At 35.5% G+C, this 19,580-nt stretch overlaps 2 protein-coding genes across 2 annotated transcripts in view; both read left to right on the forward strand.

Moving 5' to 3' along the window:
• The window catches only part of LOC145319572 (uncharacterized), a 102,971-nt gene that overhangs the window by 69,029 nt on the left and 14,362 nt on the right, over window positions 1–19,580 (forward strand). Inside the window, exons 7-9 of the mRNA XM_080161775.1 lie at window positions 1,813–1,911; window positions 15,695–15,787; window positions 16,269–16,348. Of these exons, the coding sequence (XP_080017901.1) occupies window positions 1,813–1,911; window positions 15,695–15,787; window positions 16,269–16,348 (272 nt within the window). The remainder of the gene's footprint in view (window positions 1–1,812; window positions 1,912–15,694; window positions 15,788–16,268; window positions 16,349–19,580) is intronic.
• On the forward strand, window positions 2,149–10,297 carry LOC145319570 (uncharacterized). The gene is made up of 2 exons (XM_080161774.1): window positions 2,149–2,418; window positions 2,718–10,297. Exon 2 carries the CDS (start codon window positions 2,995–2,997, stop codon window positions 8,608–8,610), a length of 5,616 nt encoding a protein of 1,871 aa, XP_080017900.1. The 5' UTR covers window positions 2,149–2,418; window positions 2,718–2,994; the 3' UTR covers window positions 8,611–10,297.

The following is a 19,580-nucleotide window of genomic DNA, read 5'->3' on the forward strand; positions in this document are numbered from 1 at the left end:
CATGTATTTTGATAAACATGACATAAAAAATAATTCTAGAACATATTAATTCACATTTCCTTCCCACTTTGTACATTGTACAACAAATGTTAGCTTGTTATTGTTTCGCTCCTTATGGACATAACTTTCCTTGTGGGAAATTACAAGAAAAAAATTGCTTATGGATTAGAAATGGCATGGCCGTGGTAGAAAATAGCAAAAACATTTCCGCTCCTTTGCAAAACCGCCAAATTATTAAAGGCGTAGCAAGACGCTTTGATTGGTCGAGTTTTGCCTTCTCTCTAGCTATTTTACGATGGCTCTGTACTAATCGCTAGAGTCGCTAAACGTTTTATGTTCTTATCAAAGCATAAAAATGAACATTAGACTGTAAATTACACTGGTACCCAAAGTTTAATAAACATGTTATCTTTAAGTTAGTAAAAAACTTTGGGTACTTTCATTTAATTTTGATTGGTTATTTTCAAAATAGCGGTGTCTAAACTTGCCCCCCAATAACTTTAATCTACAGAAGATATGTATATTAATAAATCGTCCTAAAGATCTCTGTTTATTATTGAATTAATTAGTTGGTTTTATAGCTGTGCTTTTACGAGCAAAACTGCCCTTGTTTTATTCTAAATTAATTTCTAAATTTAAAATAAAAAATATTTATTATGTGTGAATTTTGCATTTATAGATGGTGTAGTCTTGGGTGAATAAAAGGTTGCAAATTTCTTAATCTCCCCTGACTACGCCAGCGTACCAATTTTTGTGTAATTCATTTTCCAAACCACAAACATTATATTATTGGTGATTTTTCATCAGACATAGCAAGGCTTAAACAACTATTTACAACCTACACAGTACGCATTCAAGCAAATTCAAGGCTTCAAATATTTTCTATCTGTCTTTTCTGATTGTTAGTAAGCTTATTTTTTTATTTTATAAAGGGTTTATTCTAGCATTATTCACAAATTAAATTTTTGGGAACGTCCTTTGATATGTGTGTATGTTTGACATCAAAAAACAGAAAAAAATCATCTATTATATACAATTTTCATTGAAGCTTTGATTTTTTTTCATGTTGAAATGAAATTTAAATCTTAGACAAAATTTAGATTTAGGGCGTAGAAGGGGTCTTAAGGGATAATACAATGCACAATAAACTGATGTACACCTCCCATCCCTCATTATGATAAATATAATTAACCCTCATGAACATTAAGGTTATTGGTGGAAAAGTGTGGACACGACTATTTTATACCAACCAATAAAGATTTAATAGCAGTACCCAAAGTTTCTAAGCAAACGAATAAGTGAGAATGTGTATAACTTCGGGTATCTTTATAATAATTTATGGTACAATGTTCCCTTCTTCCCTGAGTTATTGAATGGAACCTAAGTTAAAAGAATAGAAAAGTAAAAAAACATTTTTTTTATATGTTAATGTCATCTAAAGCTTTAACGCTTGTAAGTAGCAGTTAAAGGCAGAAAAACCATATACTTAACATTTCTATTATTTACTGTATACAAACTAATAATTTATGATAATTAAAACACTATGAAATTATCAGTCGGGCTTGCGAAACTTATTAAATAGGACTTTTGTTCCCAATGACGATAAACAAAATAACTCTTTCTGTAGATTATAATCATTAGTTAAATAGTTTGGAACCAACCAATCAAAATTTGATTAAGTTTCCAAAATTTTTTAGCCTTTGAATTAGATGACTTAATTAAAAGACTTTGGTTACTAGCGTAATTTTCAATCCAATGCCACCTGGTTCCCTGCATGTATTAGATTAATATTGATAAATATTTTTATTTCAGTGAGACTCAGTATTTGTTGGCCAGCCTGTCTGTGTTTCCACTCATTGTTGGGATACTTCTAGTTTTCCTCTGGGTACTTGTACATCAACTCAACAAGAGGTAACATTTGTTAGTAGTGCAGCTACTCTATAAGTAGAGTATGTCAGTACGTCATTATCTAATGAAAGTTGACACTTATGTAATGGAATAACCACTAGTTTGAGAAATGATTCTATGTATGTTATAATTTTCTATAATATGAGGTATGATTTTGGAACCGTATAAACTTCCTTTTAAAACATGTCGTTATTTACTTTTTTGGACAAAACATTTTTGTACGATACAATTGTCTTAACCTCTTTTCGAGGAAGCTTTGTGTTTATCAAGTTCGAAATTAAATTCCTTATCATTAAACCAAAAACAAAGCGCAAATGTCGTCTTTTAAGGCTTTCCTTTCATAATGTGGCGCGGCATAGAGTGTTTGTTTATTTTGAAGCGCACGTTCTTTACTTTTGAATGAGATATGAGAGTGTGAAGATTGCGGAGAACAAAATTGGGCCTATCATTGGTCTCATTGTGTGCGAACGACCCTAGTATATCAGGGATTTGAAACCATAAGAGCTTCAGGTAGAATTTGTTAATTTGATTAAGAAGTATGGTGTATAGGACGATTATATGTAATTTTAAAAAGGCTTTAGCCAGCTAAGCATGAAACTTAATTATGATTAATATATGTTTTAGTAATTTTTATGTGCCTTATTGTTGCATTTAACAATGATTTATTAAACCAAATAATTTTCCTTTAAAGCCAAAGTTTCCAAAGATTCTTTAACCATAAGAAAAGAAAAGGATTTTTTTTAGTGCTCAAAGTTTTAAGATAACGAATAATATTTTATTCTGTTTATTAATTGATCTTGTAATTTCAGGTCTTTTGAAATAATTTCATCAATAAATCTATATTCAAACCTGCTGTTGAAACTTGATGGTTCCTGGTATTGGGGGTTTGTATGTTCGCCAACTGATCTCGTGAACTTCCCGCTAATTCGGAAGTCCAAGCTCAACCAAAGTGTCATGGTTGAGACAATTTCAAAATATCTGATGAATAGGCGTTAGCATTCATCAAGAGATCAATAGCATCTAGTGAATTATTGATGCAATAAACTGTGACAATTTTTCTGTGAAATAAGTACCTAGTGAATCAATATGCCACTAACCAAAAAGCAGAAAATTGAGCGAGCAATCGCTATTGGCAGTGAAAGGCTAGAAGTTTTTGATGAACAGTTAAAATTGTTTTATGACAATCTAAAAGCCTGCCAAAGTTTTAGTTCATGTGAAAATGTGAATGTAAAATCAATTCGTGACATTTTTAGTGAGGTCAAGGACCAATCTGACCTAATAAAAAGTCTAAAACCTGCTGTGGAGACTAGTGAGCTGCGCGAGTTCAAGCGTGATTTGGATGAAGCTAGTGAGCAGAAAACTGTTGCAGATAAAGTTTATGCGTCGTTGGAGCAGTGTACAAAAATTCTGTACTGGCTTGACAATGATTCAGATGACGCGAGGTCAAGCACTGTCGCCAGGAACCTTGACGTCATTGAGAAGGTGAAGATGGACATGGGAGTGCTTAAAATTTCCGTGGAGTTGCGCCAAGAAGTACGTGATATGTACCGAAGGCTTAGAGAGATGGAACGTCGTTCATCTAATCTGGATGAGAGTGGGACACCTGCCATGCTCTCCAGAAGTATGTCTGCTGTGGATATTCGGAGTTCCAACCCGCAGTATGGGCGCTGGGACAACAGTTTGTTGCCGTCGTTCGACGGTACTGACACGGATTACCCAAACTTTAAACAGGTCTTTAAGGATCTTTGCTCTGGTTATGGATTTGCTGACCAGAGGTTAAGTCTGATGTTGTGTATGGAGAAGGTGATAACCAACACGGAACTACGCAAGCAAGTGTCAGCGATTAGAGATCACAATGAACAATGGGCGTTTCTTGACCAGATGTTTTTATCAAACACTCGCCGGTTCATGAGGATTTTAACTAAGTTGAACAAGATGAAACCTGTGGATAAACCTGTGGACGTGGTTAGCGCAATTGCTACCTTCAAGAGCATGATGCAGGAGGTAGAAGCCATCGTTGGTTCTGCAGCTAAGGATTACAACCACCTAACGCTCATTCATATTTTTAAAGACAAGTGCCCTGAAAATTTGAGAGACAAAATTATGATGGAGCTAGGTAGCATGAACCAACCCAACATCCCGAAGATTGTTGAACTGCTGGAGAGGACCAGGGGTGCCATGTTGGCTGGTGATATGTCCTATGACAATGGCGCCGGCAAGAGAAATCGTGACAGAGCTGCCGCCGCGCAAGTATCTGGCCGCAACGACAATAAGAATGGAAAGGCTGGAAAGGACAAGGCTTCCAAGTGGAACAGTGCATGTCCTGTGGAGAGCTGCAAGGAGAAACACCCGATTTTCCGTTGCCTCACGTTTAAGAAGATGGACGTGGTTGATCGAAAGAAAGTTGTCCAGCAGAAGAAATTATGTGAACTTTGCCTATGTGACGGCCATACTGCTGACAAGTGTAATAAGTCTGATAAGCTTGGTGTTTGTGGTACTAATAATTGCGACAGATACCATTCCAGGTTACTCCATGAGGCTAGTGCTGGTGTGAATACAGTTTACAAGTCAAGTTCTGCACCCAGCCCCTGTACTTTCTTACTGCAGTTAGTTCCTGTTGTAGCACCTGGCGGCGGCACCTGCCACGCCACGGTAATGTTTGACTCCGGGGCAAATTTGCCACTTGTGTCTGAGAAGTTATCCAACAAGTTGAAGCTGAAATCTACTGGCAGATATACAACGATTTCTGTAGCTGATGGCAGTGAGTCTTCCTGCCGCAATGTTGTGTTTTATTTGAAGGATAGGGACGGCAATCTGAGGGAGTTTGAGGCAGCTGTCATGCCTACCCTCGGCGGGGCCAACGAGATGCGCTCGGTCCACCCCGAAACTGCCGCCGAGATATTTAAAATGCCGCCAGAAAGGTTTACATATATTAGTGGAGGCTTAGATATCATCATTGGAAATACACATCCTGACGTGTTTCCTTCAACCTACCAGAAAGTGGGCCAGTCTATGTTGTGGCGAACCATTTTTGGTAGTGGTTTTATCTGTACGAGTGCTGATGGTGGAGCTGGAGATCAAAAGTCGGCTTATAAGGCTGTCAGTGTCAGTGGAGGCACTTTGCCAGACTTTCTGACGTCTGAATCGTTTGGCATACAGCCGCAGGCACTTTGTCCAGGATGTACTGCTTGTCAAGAGTGCAAGGCTATGGCCGACGGCACTACCTGGGACCAGCGTGAGAGGCAGAGGATAATTGAGGCAGGTTTAACACTAGACTTGCAGTCCAACAAGTGGACAGGTCAATATGCTTATATTGAAGATCCTCACACTTTACCCTACAATGAGAGTTTAGCCCGCAAAATTGCTGAAAAGGATCGTGCCAGGATGGTCAAGGAAGGTACCTATGGAATGTATGTGGAGGTATTCAACGACGCCATAAGAAGAGGCGTTTTCCAAAAAGCCACGCCTGAAGAGTTGCAGTATGAAGGACCTAAGTCTTGTTCATCAATAGTGGTTGCCTTCAAGGAGGATTCAAGTTCCACACCCATGCGATTGTGTGCAAATAGTTCTCTGACGTTCAAGGGTACCAGTTTTAATAACATAATGCTGGGAGGCCCGCCGCCAATGCAGAAGATATTTTATCATTTGATGCTTTTCCGCGGTTACAAGGTTGGTATAACCGCGGATATCTCCAAGTTTTATAACTCCATCCTGGCCACAGAGTTCGACAGCCAGATGAAGAGAGTTTTATTTTCCCCGACGCCAGATGGTCCACTTGAAATTTACCTGACCAAAGTTGTAAATTTCGGCGAGTTAGCTGCGGGAAATTTGGCAGTTACAGCTCTGAAGTTGACGTCCCGCCTGTTCGGCGGAAAGAGTGAAGCAGAGGTCAAGGAGATGTATGGAGAGGGACAAATAAATGGTAGTGAAATTGTTGCCAAACCTGAATTATGGAAGGAGCCACAAATACCTACCTACCCTGATGAGGAATTCAAGTTACCTCAGATTCCAGTTGCAGTCAAGCTTGAGAAGCACAGCTTCATAGATGACGTTATTTCGGGAGCAGGATCGAAGCCAGAAGCCAAGGAGATGATGAAAGAGGCCGACAGGATTATCGGTAAAGGTAGTTTTTCCTTCAAACAAGTCATTTATTCTGGAGATGATTGCCAGCATACCAAGGTTCTCGGGCTGATATGGAAGCCAGCCACCGATGTGTTGTCCATCGCCACAAGAGTCAACCAAGATGGTAAAGTCAAGGGAAGGAAGGTGAAAGAGGATGCTGATTTGTACAACCTCCAGGACGCCTTGGACGAGAATCTGACAAAGAAGATGGTCCATAGGTTCGCCGCCCAAACCTTCGACCCGATCGGGCTTTGCAGCCCTATTCTGTTGAGAATTAAACTTGTCCTGCGGAAAACCTGTTTGCTGAATTTGGGCTGGCAAGATTTCATTCCAAAAAGTCTACGGGATGAACTTGTTCAGTCGCTGGAGGACAGAGCTGAGGTCGCTAAATTGGAGTTTGACCGTTGTGTGGTCCCGGATGAACCAACTGGCCTTCCATCCTTGATGATGTTTTCGGATGGGTCATCAGAGGCTTATGCATCTAATGCATATTTGAGGTGGCCAACTAGACAAGGTTTTGAAACGTTTCTGCTAGCCACCAAGTCAAGAGTTGCGCCGGTCAAGTGTGAGTCAATTCCACGCCTTGAGTTGATGGGGTGCCAGATGTCCACAAGGTTGGCAAAGTCCGTCAGAGATGCCCTGCCCTTTGATATTATCAGAGTGATGTATTTTACTGATTCATCGTGTGTTTTATCACAAATAGTTTCCAACAGTGCTATGTTGAACACATTTAATTCTCATCGTATTGGAGAAATTCAATCTGCGACCAACAAGGATGACTGGAGGTGGGTCCCGGGGACGCAAAACGTTGCAGATTTGGGCACCAGAAGCACCTGCAAAGTATCAGATTTGGGACCAGGTTCCAGGTACAGATTGGGCCCAGAATGGTTGCGCCAGGATGAAAGTGCGTGGCCGGTGAAAACTGCCGAAGAAGTCAAGCAGGTTTTACCCCCAGAGGAGTTGAATACCAAAATGGTTAAGTTATGTTCAATGAAAGTTGCCGGAGAAGCCGCTGAAGATGTCTTTAGATTTAAGCACAGGAGATCATTTGGACAGGCCAAACGTATTATGGCAGCTGTCCTGCAAGTTGCGAACACCTGGTTGAAGAAGCTAAAGAGCAGACAAGAAGGTAAGGCTACAGCCGCTGGTAGTCATGTAGCAGCCGCAGATTCTGTGTACAAGCCGTCTTTGTACAATTTTATGGCGGCGGCGGAACTTTTCATTGTGTCACGAAGCCAAGAGGATGAGTGGATAAATGATGCTAAAGGCAATTATGCGTCATTAAATCCATTAGTGCATGAAGTATCATTGACCTGGCCTGTCGTTGGTCCCGGTGGAAATTATGTGACCAGGGAGATGAGGATTCTTAAAATGGTTGGTCGAGGACAGCCAGTCATTGACGCCATTACTGGCGGCCGTAAAATGATATTTGAAGACATGCCAGGTTTAATAATTTTGGAGCCTGGTAATTGGTTAGCTGCTGTTTTTATGAGAGAAGCGCATGTTGAGCTTCACTCTGGTGTCCGTGGAACTTTAGCTGAGAGCCGCCGTTGGTGCTGGATTGTGAAGGCAAGGAGGTTGGCCATCATGGAAGTGAAGAAATGTTGGCCCTGCAGTGTCGAGAGGGCTAAGGAATGTCGTGCTACCATGAAGGAGGTGTTACCTGACAAGTTGGTCCCGAGCAGGCCTTTTGAAGCTGTGCAAGTCGACCTGATGGGTCCGCTGGTTACGAGGAGAGCTGCCGCCAAAACGAGGAGTCAGACAGCAACGAAGAAAGTGTGGGTGTTCGTGGTAGTCTGCAGATTCTCAGGGGCGTTGTGGTTAGATGCCTTGGAAAAGTATGATACCAGCAGTATCCTGTTGTCCCTGCGCAAGTTGGAAGCTGTTCATTGTCTGCCGAAGATCATAGTAAGCGACATGGGCACACAATTATCCGGTGCTCGCAAGGTTTTAGAGCAGAAGTTGGGCAGCCAGGTAGAGTTTTCTTGGTCTCAGATCCCGGCCCGAGCCCACCATTATATTGGGCAGGCTGAGAAAATGGTGGGATTAACCAAGAGATTGCTGTCCAAGAAGTTGGTGAATAGTTCTGTTAATTTCAACGAGCTCCTGGTGCTGTTGGCGGAGGTCAGCAAAATTATGAATAGCAGACCACTGACGATTGAAGCTGCGAACGACGTGGAGAATTGGCGGCTGATTACCCCTGGCCAGCTGCTGGGAAATGTTGACCGCCAGCCGTTGTGCAATGTGGCGATGAAACCGGAGGACCAAATTTCCTCCAGGTTGAAGTTGTTGGAAGATTTATCTGCCCAGTTTTGGACTGCCTACCGCCAGGAGATCCTACCGAAGATATTACGGATGTCCAAGTGGAAGGATGAGATGGCGGAGCCACTAGCTGATGGAGATGTAGTTCTGGTTACGAGTACCAATCCGCTGATGAGATGTTTGAGGATGGGCCGAGTGACGAGAATTGAGGATGGAAGAAAGACGGCAAGAGTCTTGTTCAGACTGACAGATAAATCTCCCCTAGAAGAACATGCTGTATCAGTCAGGCAGTTGTTAAAAATTATGATTAATAATTGATTCTTATTTTATGGAAATTGAGATTTTTTTTTAGTAAAAAGCCACATTTTTCATATGCCTATTTTTATGCCTAAAATAAGAATCAAATGAAATGCGATTAAATATTCTTCTATTTCATATGCTCAAATTTAATTTTATTGAGTTTAATTTCTTTTCAAAAGTACAATTCATTTTAAAACTTACCTGAAAAGTTTAACAAAAAGGAATAAATGTGTCGAGGTTGCGTGATTCGATATTTATTCTATGAAAAAAAAATCAAGTATTTTTTAGCAGATTTTTTTAAAATTATATATGAATTTCAATCAAGTAAAACATTTTATTCAGATCAAGGAATGATTGAAAATTCATATTTAAAGTTTTTTTTTACAAAGAAAAAATTGGTATTTTTTTATAATTCCGATGAAAATTCTAAAGAAGATATTATTATTTTGCTATTCTTTAAGTATTAAAAAGTTTTATTGTTGATTAAGATATTACAGTTCTTATTCATTAGGTTTGAAAAACTTTCTGCCCAAGGATTTTGAAAAATTTTTTCTTACTACTCTTTTTGATGCTTAACAAATTTAGTTTTAAGTACCTATAAATCTTAATTTTCTTGTCTAAGATTTATTTCGTTTTATTTTTACCATTATTGTTTACATTTACATTTCAACCTGATTTCGTAGGTACTTATTGATTTATTAATAATGATTTATTACCTATTGATTATGAAATGAGTATTTAGTATAGTTGTTATATTACAACATCATGATTAATAGGATTATCCATTTTAGGATTGTGTATGTGATCTTGTGATTGTCATGTGCATGAAATGTTGTATGGTACAAACCAATCCCCATCCTTCTATCCTAAATGTGAGGTATTATGAGTCCTAGTGAGGAGTATAATATTGTGTATGCATTTCACGGGGTTTCATTTAGTTAGGAGCAAAATTGTCACGTTTTCGGGGTGTGGCCATTCTCATGTGATTATGGTGAGTTGAGTTTAGTGAGAAATGTTGCTAGTGCTCAGCGCGAAAAAAACCTTGAATCTCGTTAAGGAAGTTAATTTGACTTTCAAACGGGGGGTGTGTCTTAACCTCTTTTCGAGGAAGCTTTGTGTTTATCAAGTTCGAAATTAAATTCCTTATCATTAAACCAAAAACAAAGCGCAAATGTCGTCTTTTAAGGCTTTCCTTTCATAATGTGGCGCGGCATAGAGTGTTTGTTTATTTTGAAGCGCACGTTCTTTACTTTTGAATGAGATATGAGAGTGTGAAGATTGCGGAGAACAAAATTGGGCCTATCATTGGTCTCATTGTGTGCGAACGACCCTAGTATATCAGGGATTTGAAACCATAAGAGCTTCAGGTAGAATTTGTTAATTTGATTAAGAAGTATGGTGTATAGGACGATTATATGTAATTTTAAAAAGGCTTTAGCCAGCTAAGCATGAAACTTAATTATGATTAATATATGTTTTAGTAATTTTTATGTGCCTTATTGTTGCATTTAACAATGATTTATTAAACCAAATAATTTTCCTTTAAAGCCAAAGTTTCCAAAGATTCTTTAACCATAAGAAAAGAAAAGGATTTTTTTTAGTGCTCAAAGTTTTAAGATAACGAATAATATTTTATTCTGTTTATTAATTGATCTTGTAATTTCAGGTCTTTTGAAATAATTTCATCAATAAATCTATATTCAAACCTGCTGTTGAAACTTGATGGTTCCTGGTATTGGGGGTTTGTATGTTCGCCAACTGATCTCGTGAACTTCCCGCTAATTCGGAAGTCCAAGCTCAACCAAAGTGTCATGGTTGAGACAACAATTATTCTATTCATCTGATTTTTGAAGTACTGATTTCTATTACAACAAAGTAATATATTATAAGGGAAGCATCTCTAAAATAAATTCCTAAAAATGTAAGTATGTCCTTAAACAGTATCCTGTATATAAGCAGTATAAGCTCTACAATTGTCAATGCTTGTTTGTCCTACCGTTTCAGAGTTTCGCTATATGTATGTTGTCGTCTTGATTTTGTCGAATCTTAAAGTGAATATTTTATTTCTAACCTTTCAAGTTGATACAAGGAGCTCGTATATAAAAAGCATATCAATTGATCAAAAAAGCGGTGTTTTCAGCTTATATCCTTACGTCTGTCTATAATAATTTAATGTAAAGTTTAATCGCACAGATATGTATACATTTACTATAAAACAAAATCTTTAGTAAAAATGACGAATAATGTGTTTTAGTAGTGCACTTATTAAAATCTATTAATAAAGTAATTATTTCGTTTCTATATCACTTTTAATTTGTAGTATTTATGTCACTAGACTATCTATGTGTCGATAAAGTGTAATCAATAACCACTTTATATGAAAGCAATATTGACATTATGAAGGCAAATTTTTGACAGGTAAAATTTTGAATGATAAAGCAGCTTCTAGTGCCTATAAAAATATAACGTCATACAATACAAATGACCAATGATAGGCCAGTATACATTTTAATTGGTATTGTATTGAATGACGTCATTTTTACAGGCCCTATAAGCTGCTTCCGAATGATTGTTCGTGTCTGTGTATAATCCTGCTAAGCTGCTGTTAAGTTTTCGGATTGATTGAGAAAGATATCTAGAGATGTAGTCTATGTAATCAGAGATATAGTGACACAAAACTTCCACAAAAAATATAAAATTAGATTTTTAGTTGTATTGTCCCTCAACCCCCCCCCCCCCCCCATCTACAAACAATTATGTTCGGAAAAAGAAATTAACGTTAATTGGAATTTGTTATTTTAGTAATAAATAAACAAATAAACGAAAAAAATACCCCCACTCTCCCACTCATTTTCAATATAATTTAAAATAATGAGGGTTGGGGGGGGGGGGGGGGGGAGAGAGAAACCACCGTTATGTCAAATTCATCGTTCGTAACACAAAAATAATTGTTAAATTTATTTATATATTCCCTTATCCTCATAACAAATGTAATTCTTGGTATAAAGATGGATCGAGTTCTCACCCAAGGCGCTTTAATTCAGGGAAACAGGGATGAGACATTAGGTGTAAGATTAAATATGGCATGGTAAAAAATCCACCACCAACTCTTCAATACCTTAAGTAGGGGGAGTTTTCGGTGATCTACCGGAAATTTGTGGGAAAGCACCCTTCTTTTCTTTCTCTCATTCTTATCAATAACTCTCTTTTTTCAATATATAAATCTGTCACCGTGGGAGAATAAAAGACTTTTGACTTTAAAACTTCACAAATAAGTTTGAACATATTAAAAGGGCTATTTTATCCAAAGGTACGTAAGTAACAAACATGCTAATAAAAATAAAGACAAAGGCAAGGTGAAACAAGTATTTGTAAAGAAATATATACAGTTATATTTTGCAATACTTTATACTTTTGCCAGTTGGTTGAAATAATATTCGCCTTGCCAATTGCACAACTTCTTAAATCTTTATACAAAAGTGACAGGATGTCTGCCAGTCTTGTGTTTATATCGATAACCGCTGAACCAATATGGTTCTCCTTCGCAATAAGGTTTCTCATAGGTCCAGGGAACATTTATAACTATGATTACTCCCCCCCCCTCCCACACACACACCTCAAGATCCCCGTAGACGCCTCTAGACGTTTAGCCGCTATATCTAGTCCATGATAATTTTTGCGTCAGAATGACTCTAAATTACCTTTTAATTCCACAGTGTCTCTACACCACCTTTTGTTGAAGGTGATGTAATTCCTAAATTGATTTTCAAATCAGTACATTCATCATTCAGGATGATAGAGTTCATCTATATAAACACTTCATACAAAGCTGCCAATGGGGACAGGTAGCTATTCTTACCTTTAAATCCTGAGAAATGATTACTAATACCTTTGGAAAACTTGATGGTAATAGAGTAAGGGAAGGATAGGACAATGTATATAAAGTCTCTCAGCCCATAGTACACACACAAATTTATCTTAAGAGGTTTGCTAATATTTTTCCAACTGTCATTAAAACAGCAAATTTACAAAGTATATTATTGCTGTGCTATTTATAAACAAATTATTGTTGCTTTAAATCTAAAAATACCTGGTATCTATTGGTTTGTCCAAACTAAAAGCACTTTAATCAAAAATAAGTTCCATGAAATTTAATATAAACTTATGTAGTATTGCTAAAACATTGCATATGATGTATAAAAGTGTAAACCACTGTTATGAAGCCAATAAAAGGTACCTCCCTACAAATAATAATAAAAAAAACTCTTTTAAGAATTTTTTCATTTTTTTCTCCCTGCACCAACTATTTTATCCCTTTTCTAGCGTATACGCCCATAGTAATGGAAATTTCTAATTTTCTATTGGGAGGGTTCTGGTACGGTGTCCTCCCCAAAACTATTTGAAAACCTTCCAAGGACCTATAAGAAGCTTTACTGCAAAGGAGAAACACATTGGTTCAGCGGTTAGCGAGATCTTTCGGTACACACAGACACTGACAGACAGGAAGGTAGCAAAGATCTATGTTAGGAGCTGTAAAATCATTCCCTGAAAAACAGAACTTATTTGATACAGTGCCTTATAGTGAAATTTAATCTAATTCTGAAATTTAGTTTTTATTCTTATGACTGTTAATTTTTGTTTAGCTAATTATTAATCTAAAGATAGTGCAACTATGGTCTTGTATAAAATCTTAACACTGCAATTCAATTGGTATTTTTGTGACAGATTAACCAGTAGACCAGTAGTTTGTAAATTGAATAAAGTACAAAGGCAAAAAAACCCACTAGAGTATTGTTTTAAAAGTTTTACCAACACTTTGTTACTTTTTTGTTGTTGTAAATTTTGGTACAAAAAAACCTACAAAAATTGAGAGAAAAAAACGTATGTACATAATAATAAGTACTGTACAAAATTAGACCCTAAAGTTGCCAGTCATTATTGTTTCTTGCTGTTATGATAGAGTTCCAAAACGGGAGATACATACAGGACAAAAAGTGAAATCAATTGGGCGGCCACAAAAACACACCTCAAAAGAAAAACATTAGAGAGTGTGAATTTTATTGAGATTAATTTTCCTTTTGGAGGTTTAATTATCTTACACATTCAGGGATCTTAAGGGATAGGCTGATGTAGTTAAATTGATATACATCCATTCTCCACTAATTGTAAACAAAATTACCCCTTCTATGGAATTCAATAGTTGAAAAGTTTGGACACTACTAGTTTTGACTCAACCGATCAAAAAGTAAGACAAGTACCTAACATATTTTTGAGCCAGTGATTATGGTAGCTTGGCTTTAAACTTTGGGTACCAGTGTAATTTACAGTCCAATGTCCCATATCTCCCTGCATATAAGTGTCTTATCGATATATAAATGATAATTTCGTCAGATTTTTAAAACATCGTTGAACTGTAATCTAATTGAGATATCTTACGACGTATATTTAGTAAATGTGATATTAAAACAGAAAAAATGACACATTCATAAAGATATTTTTGATAACTAAATTATTAAGCTTGGATTTTAAAGTTTTTATTAGTATTGAAAGTCATTATTTAAGATATATTTGTTTCTTAAGTATGTTTATTGTTTTATTTCTGCTAATTTTGTAAACAATTTAGTAATTAAAGTAAAATGTATTTGAAAACGCCTTAAAAATATGAAAAAAGAGTCATTGCAATTAGAATAAGTATGAGTTTAAAGGAACGAGAAAGTTATACATAATTTAACTACTAAAATTTAGAAATATGCCTGTGACTTCGGCAGTGCTAAATATTTAAAGTCTAGCTTCCAGCAACAGCTGCAGATGCTGATTATATTATGAAACCTTGTTACTGGCTTGCTAATGTGAGAAAAATGTGGGAGGGGGTCCCATACTTTTTCTATACTTTTTCTTTTTAAAATTAAAAATAAAAATGGAGGGTCGTCCCTCCACTTTTTTTTCCCGCGGATTGTCAAAACTCGGAGCGGTTTTTACAGCTGCAGAAATGATATTGAGCCCCAAAATTGTTACACAGTTTTTTGTAGCTATATACTTATCCATTCATTTGTGCAACAAAAAATGTAAACTAAATTATACTAAATATATATTTTGTTTAATTAGCAAGGAATTTTTGTGCAAAAAATATGAAAAAAGTCATTTGCGTAAATATATTTTAATTAAGTTGTTACAAAATAAGAAACAAAGTATTTAAAAATTACAAGCATGAAATTTCTTAATTTTTGAAAAACAAGGACGATTTCCTTCATACATTATATGTATTTAAAAGAAAATATAACTAATGCAGGGATAAGGAACAGTGATTCGGACAAACAATTCTATGTGAAGTTTACAACCGATCCCTTCTTACCCACTTCCATTTAGTTACAGTTTTACCACAAGTAGCTTAACAAAAAATATCCAAAAATATATTTAGTCCCAGGATGTCCCGCTTTTTGGTTTTAGAGATTATTTTTGTTTAAGGTGTAAATGCAACTATTTTTCTAGTAGGGTCGAATTCTCTTGGGAGGTTGCAGTTACCCTTCTCTAAAATAGTTATAAAACTAGCCTAAAACTATCAGTAACTCTAGAGTAACGGGGAACAATATCGTTGCATCTATCTCTGATATCCTTCGCTAATAATAGAGGACTTCCTGTCACTTTAATATAGAACTAGCGGCTACGCCCCATTAAGGCCTCTAGGAGCACTTGGGGAGGGTGGAGTTAAATCGCAAAACCCATTTTTTTAGAATTAAGATTTAAAAAAGTTTAATATGTTTTTGACTTTTGAATCATCCTACTTTGATACTAACATCGAATACTTCAAGGGGGGAGGAGGAGTCGACCATACCAATCCCATTTTTATTTTGTTATTTAAATCTTTTTAAGGGGGGGGGGGGAGTAATTTTATCTAGGGGCGATTTCTCTTGGGAGGTTGCAGGAAGCCTTTTTCATAATAGTTATAAACCTAGCCTGAAACTTTTAGTAATATTACTGCAAAGGAGAACCATATCAGTGCAGCTGTTTGCGAGATCTTTCGATAAATACATGAAATTTAGTGTTACTTGTATAAAGAATAAAAAGGAATATTAAATCATCCAATGAACCATTTTTTTTATAGATTTCGGTACAGAAGAGAAGCAGAGACTGTGCTAGAAGAAAAGCGGAATACGCTGGCTAATATTACAACTAATGTTATGAATGCTCCACATAGGTATGCACTTTTTAAGCATAAACTGTATAAATAATAGTGTTTGTCTAATTTTCAAATTATGAAATCCTTTTTAGAGTGAAATACTATCATTTTATCGTGTTTTTTTGCCTGTTTGAAACGTCTGCGGGGGAAATATATGTTATGTAAGATAAACGTATGATTTTTTTGTGAGAAGATTCTTCTGACCAATGAATATCTACTATACAATTTATTATGTTCGTCTGTATGTATGACATTCTTTAAGTTACTACACCATTTAGGTAATATGTTTATAAAACTGCTAAACATTTGGGTGAATATTCATATGATCATTCTGTATATAATCTTCAACTCATCATGTCCGTATGTCCTTATGTCTTCAATTCTTCGCTTCTTGTGGATCTTGTTATCATTTTTATCATTTTTATCAGATTTCTTTTTACTTTGGATGTTGATAATGATATTCTTTTTTTTACGAATGTAATTTCTTCTTTTTGATTAGGAGTGTAAGAAGTATAAGAACGTTGAAGCGGGGAAAACGCGGTAATGACGGACGCCGGTCCAGAAGTATGGATGTTTTAGGTAAATTTTTCAATTTAAAATACCTAATTTAAATAGTATAGCCTCCTCCAAATGATCCCTTCAAGTTTTAAAAGATCATAATTAATTTTATCAAATTTTATATCCCTTTAAAATTCAAAAGAATTTGATAATTGATCGTATCTTTAAAAATACAGAATGTTAAATATGTTGCTTGAGCAGTTGAAATAAATTTCTCTTCGCGAATTTTAAAGTTTCTTTTTAAACAATGAAATATTTATATTCATACACCAATGCTAATAAAAAAAAACTGCTTATAAATAAAGGTTTGATTCTTTTTGTTGGCGCAGCTACTCAATTAAAAGTATACATACAAACAAAAATCCCAAAATTTAGTTTGGATTATTTATGTAAAAAGTTCTTCTTAATGGGCTAATTATGATCATTTTTACCTGTTCAAAAATATTTTCAAGAACCTCAATGTATTTCCAGTATGGCCTTGAAACCGTACTGTAGACAATTTTCCACGTATATTAAGATAAAAATTATAAAGTTATTGCCAGTTTTGTTGACCCTGGACTTTAGCCCCTTGGAGCTAATGAAACTGGTTTTACTCTTATAATTTTTTTTCATTTTAATAATCGCGGAATGCAATGTATAATACGATGCGTTAAATAACCATTATTCAATCAGTTTTTATGTTGTATAAAAATGTTTGAATTTTATTAAAATAAAAATCCTTTATCCTTGGTGTTATGTATACTTTCAATGCTTATACACTGACAAAACAATGCAATGTCTAATCAAGATCAATGTACCGATAATCAGGGATAAGGTATACATAATAAGTAAAATTTTTGTGTCCATAAATACTAAAGATCTTAGAAACTGCTGGTTGTTTTCTTTACATTTGTGCCTTGTATAATTACAAGAAATTTTTAAAAGACATTTCAAGCAAGATATCTGTTCGTCACAGTTTGTCATTTGAGATCTTGAATACTACTTTCTGTATTTCTAATGAATAATGCTATATTTACATATTGGTCAGAAAATTTACATGTTATGTTGAAGCTCTTTATAAAGCCTATAAAGAATGACGTTATATTAGAATTGTCCATTAGTCTATTATGACAAAATTTGGGATTTTCTAGCTAGAAGTTTTTAAGCTTAGTGCCTAAAAAAAAGAAAAATTAAAAGCTTTTGGCCGAAAAATCCCGAATTACGTCATATTAGAATAATTGACTATTCTAATATGACGTCATTTTTGTATAGTCAATATAAAGTGCTTCCTTTTGTTTCCTTTTCTATACAATATAGCAAGTACATATACCTAAATGCCTGGTAGGTAGTATAAAAACTATAATGAGCTTTACATGCTGATAAACTAACACATGGACAAATTAAAAACAAACCATATTCTTTCACTAATTCTTTACATGGCTTAGTCCATACCCAAAAAGGACACAATAAAAACTGTCCCGAATTTGTATTAATTTTGAGGAACACGACTCCAGTTACGTCATATTTTTCTTTCCCGAAAAAGGGAAAGGGGAAAGAAAATAAAGGGAAGGGGGGAAGAAAAAAGAGATGGGAGAAAAGGGGGTTTTCCCCATCTCTTTTGAAGAGATTTTCTTCCCCCCTTCCCTTTTTCGGGAAAGAAAAATATGACGTCACTGGAGTCGTGTTCCTCAAAATAATACAAATTCGGGACAGTTTTTATTGTGTCCCAAAAAGGAGTGTTGTATACAGGATATTTATCTGTCTGGATCTCACTAACCTCCGATATGGTTTTCCTTTACTGGGTAGCTTCTCATAGGACGTGGTAAGGTTTATATCGATTTTCGGGGAGGGTTCCACCCAAATAGTCTAACAATACCAAGGTATAAATCTAAAAAAAACAGCCTAAAACCATCCCGAAGCAGATGTGAAGCTTCCATTAAACAGGGATCTCAATCAGTTCAGTAGTTAACAAAATCTTAAGCAACAGCCTAAAAAAACTTAGTACTTTTTATAAAAGAAAACTAGCGGCTACGCCCCTAGACCCTTCTAGGGGCACTTAAGGTAGGAGAGGGAAAAGTTGACCTCATCCCATTTTAAATCTGAGTTTCAAAAGAGTAAAAAAATATTTTTGGGGGTGAGGGGGGTTAAGCCACCCTCCCCAAAATAGTTTAAAATCTTCCCAGGACCTATAAGAAGCTTCACTGTAAAGGAGAACAATATCGGTTTAGCAGTTAGCGAGATCCTTCGGTACAGACAGACACACAGACAAACACACATCCTGTTACTTTATTATAAGGATTGATTCTAAACCAATATATACATTTTACATGTAGAATGATAGACATATGTAGAAAAATAACGGGTTGTTACATATAAATATTATGCATATTGGAAAATGTATATTATTTAACAATAAAAAAAAGATTCTCATCGCTTTTTATGAGAGAGAAATAATTAAAAATATTGGAAACAAAAGCTAAATATTTAACTAAACAAAAGATGTTGGTTAATGACTTCGCAAAAGATCATTTAGTGCATAAATATGTAAAAAGCTTGCACAGGGAAATGATTTATGCAAAAAAAACATTTACAAGAAATTACCCATGTACCAACCTCTTAACCATCATAATTTAAAGGAGATTGATCTATTACCTTCTAAATACCTTGGAACCATTACAAAGCTTCTTTAAAAATATTAACCGATTTGACAAGCCGTTTACAAAACCTTAAAGGAAAAATTTAAAGATAGGTCTAATTTTTGTTGGATTTTAAATTAAATTTTTAACACAATGAAAATGAATGAAAAATTTTTGGTTTTCTACAAAGAAAACTGAATAAAATATTTAATCAATTTGTATTTACTTGATCCCAATTATGTAAAACAAAAGACTGCAAATATGTCACTATCTGAATAACTGTTTCAATAATCTTTCTCTCTTTCTTTCTTACTTAGATATATACAAATTTGAAATCAACTGCGCCCATATCAATACGTCTTAAGTCTCCTACAATGTTAGATTTATTTTTGTTAACCAAATGGGGAAGAATATAAATCTTTTTTTTTTTTGGGGGGGGGGGGAGTTTAAAAATTTCTATAGTAAAGGAAGAATAGTAATTTGTATGTTGTTATGAAAAAGAAGAGGCTAAAGATTCTCGTTACAAATATACCTCACACAGTCAAATGCATATCATTTTGATGTCTATATAAGATTTTCATTATATAGAAAAAGTGTAATTTTCACATTTGCTAACACAGATTTTGCAGCCAGCTAGA

The sequence above is a fragment of the Acartia tonsa genome, chromosome 5 (genome assembly GCF_053477335.1).
Source record: "Acartia tonsa isolate MP-2025a chromosome 5, ASM5347733v1, whole genome shotgun sequence".
In the NCBI taxonomy this organism is placed as follows: domain Eukaryota; kingdom Metazoa; phylum Arthropoda; class Copepoda; order Calanoida; family Acartiidae; genus Acartia; species Acartia tonsa.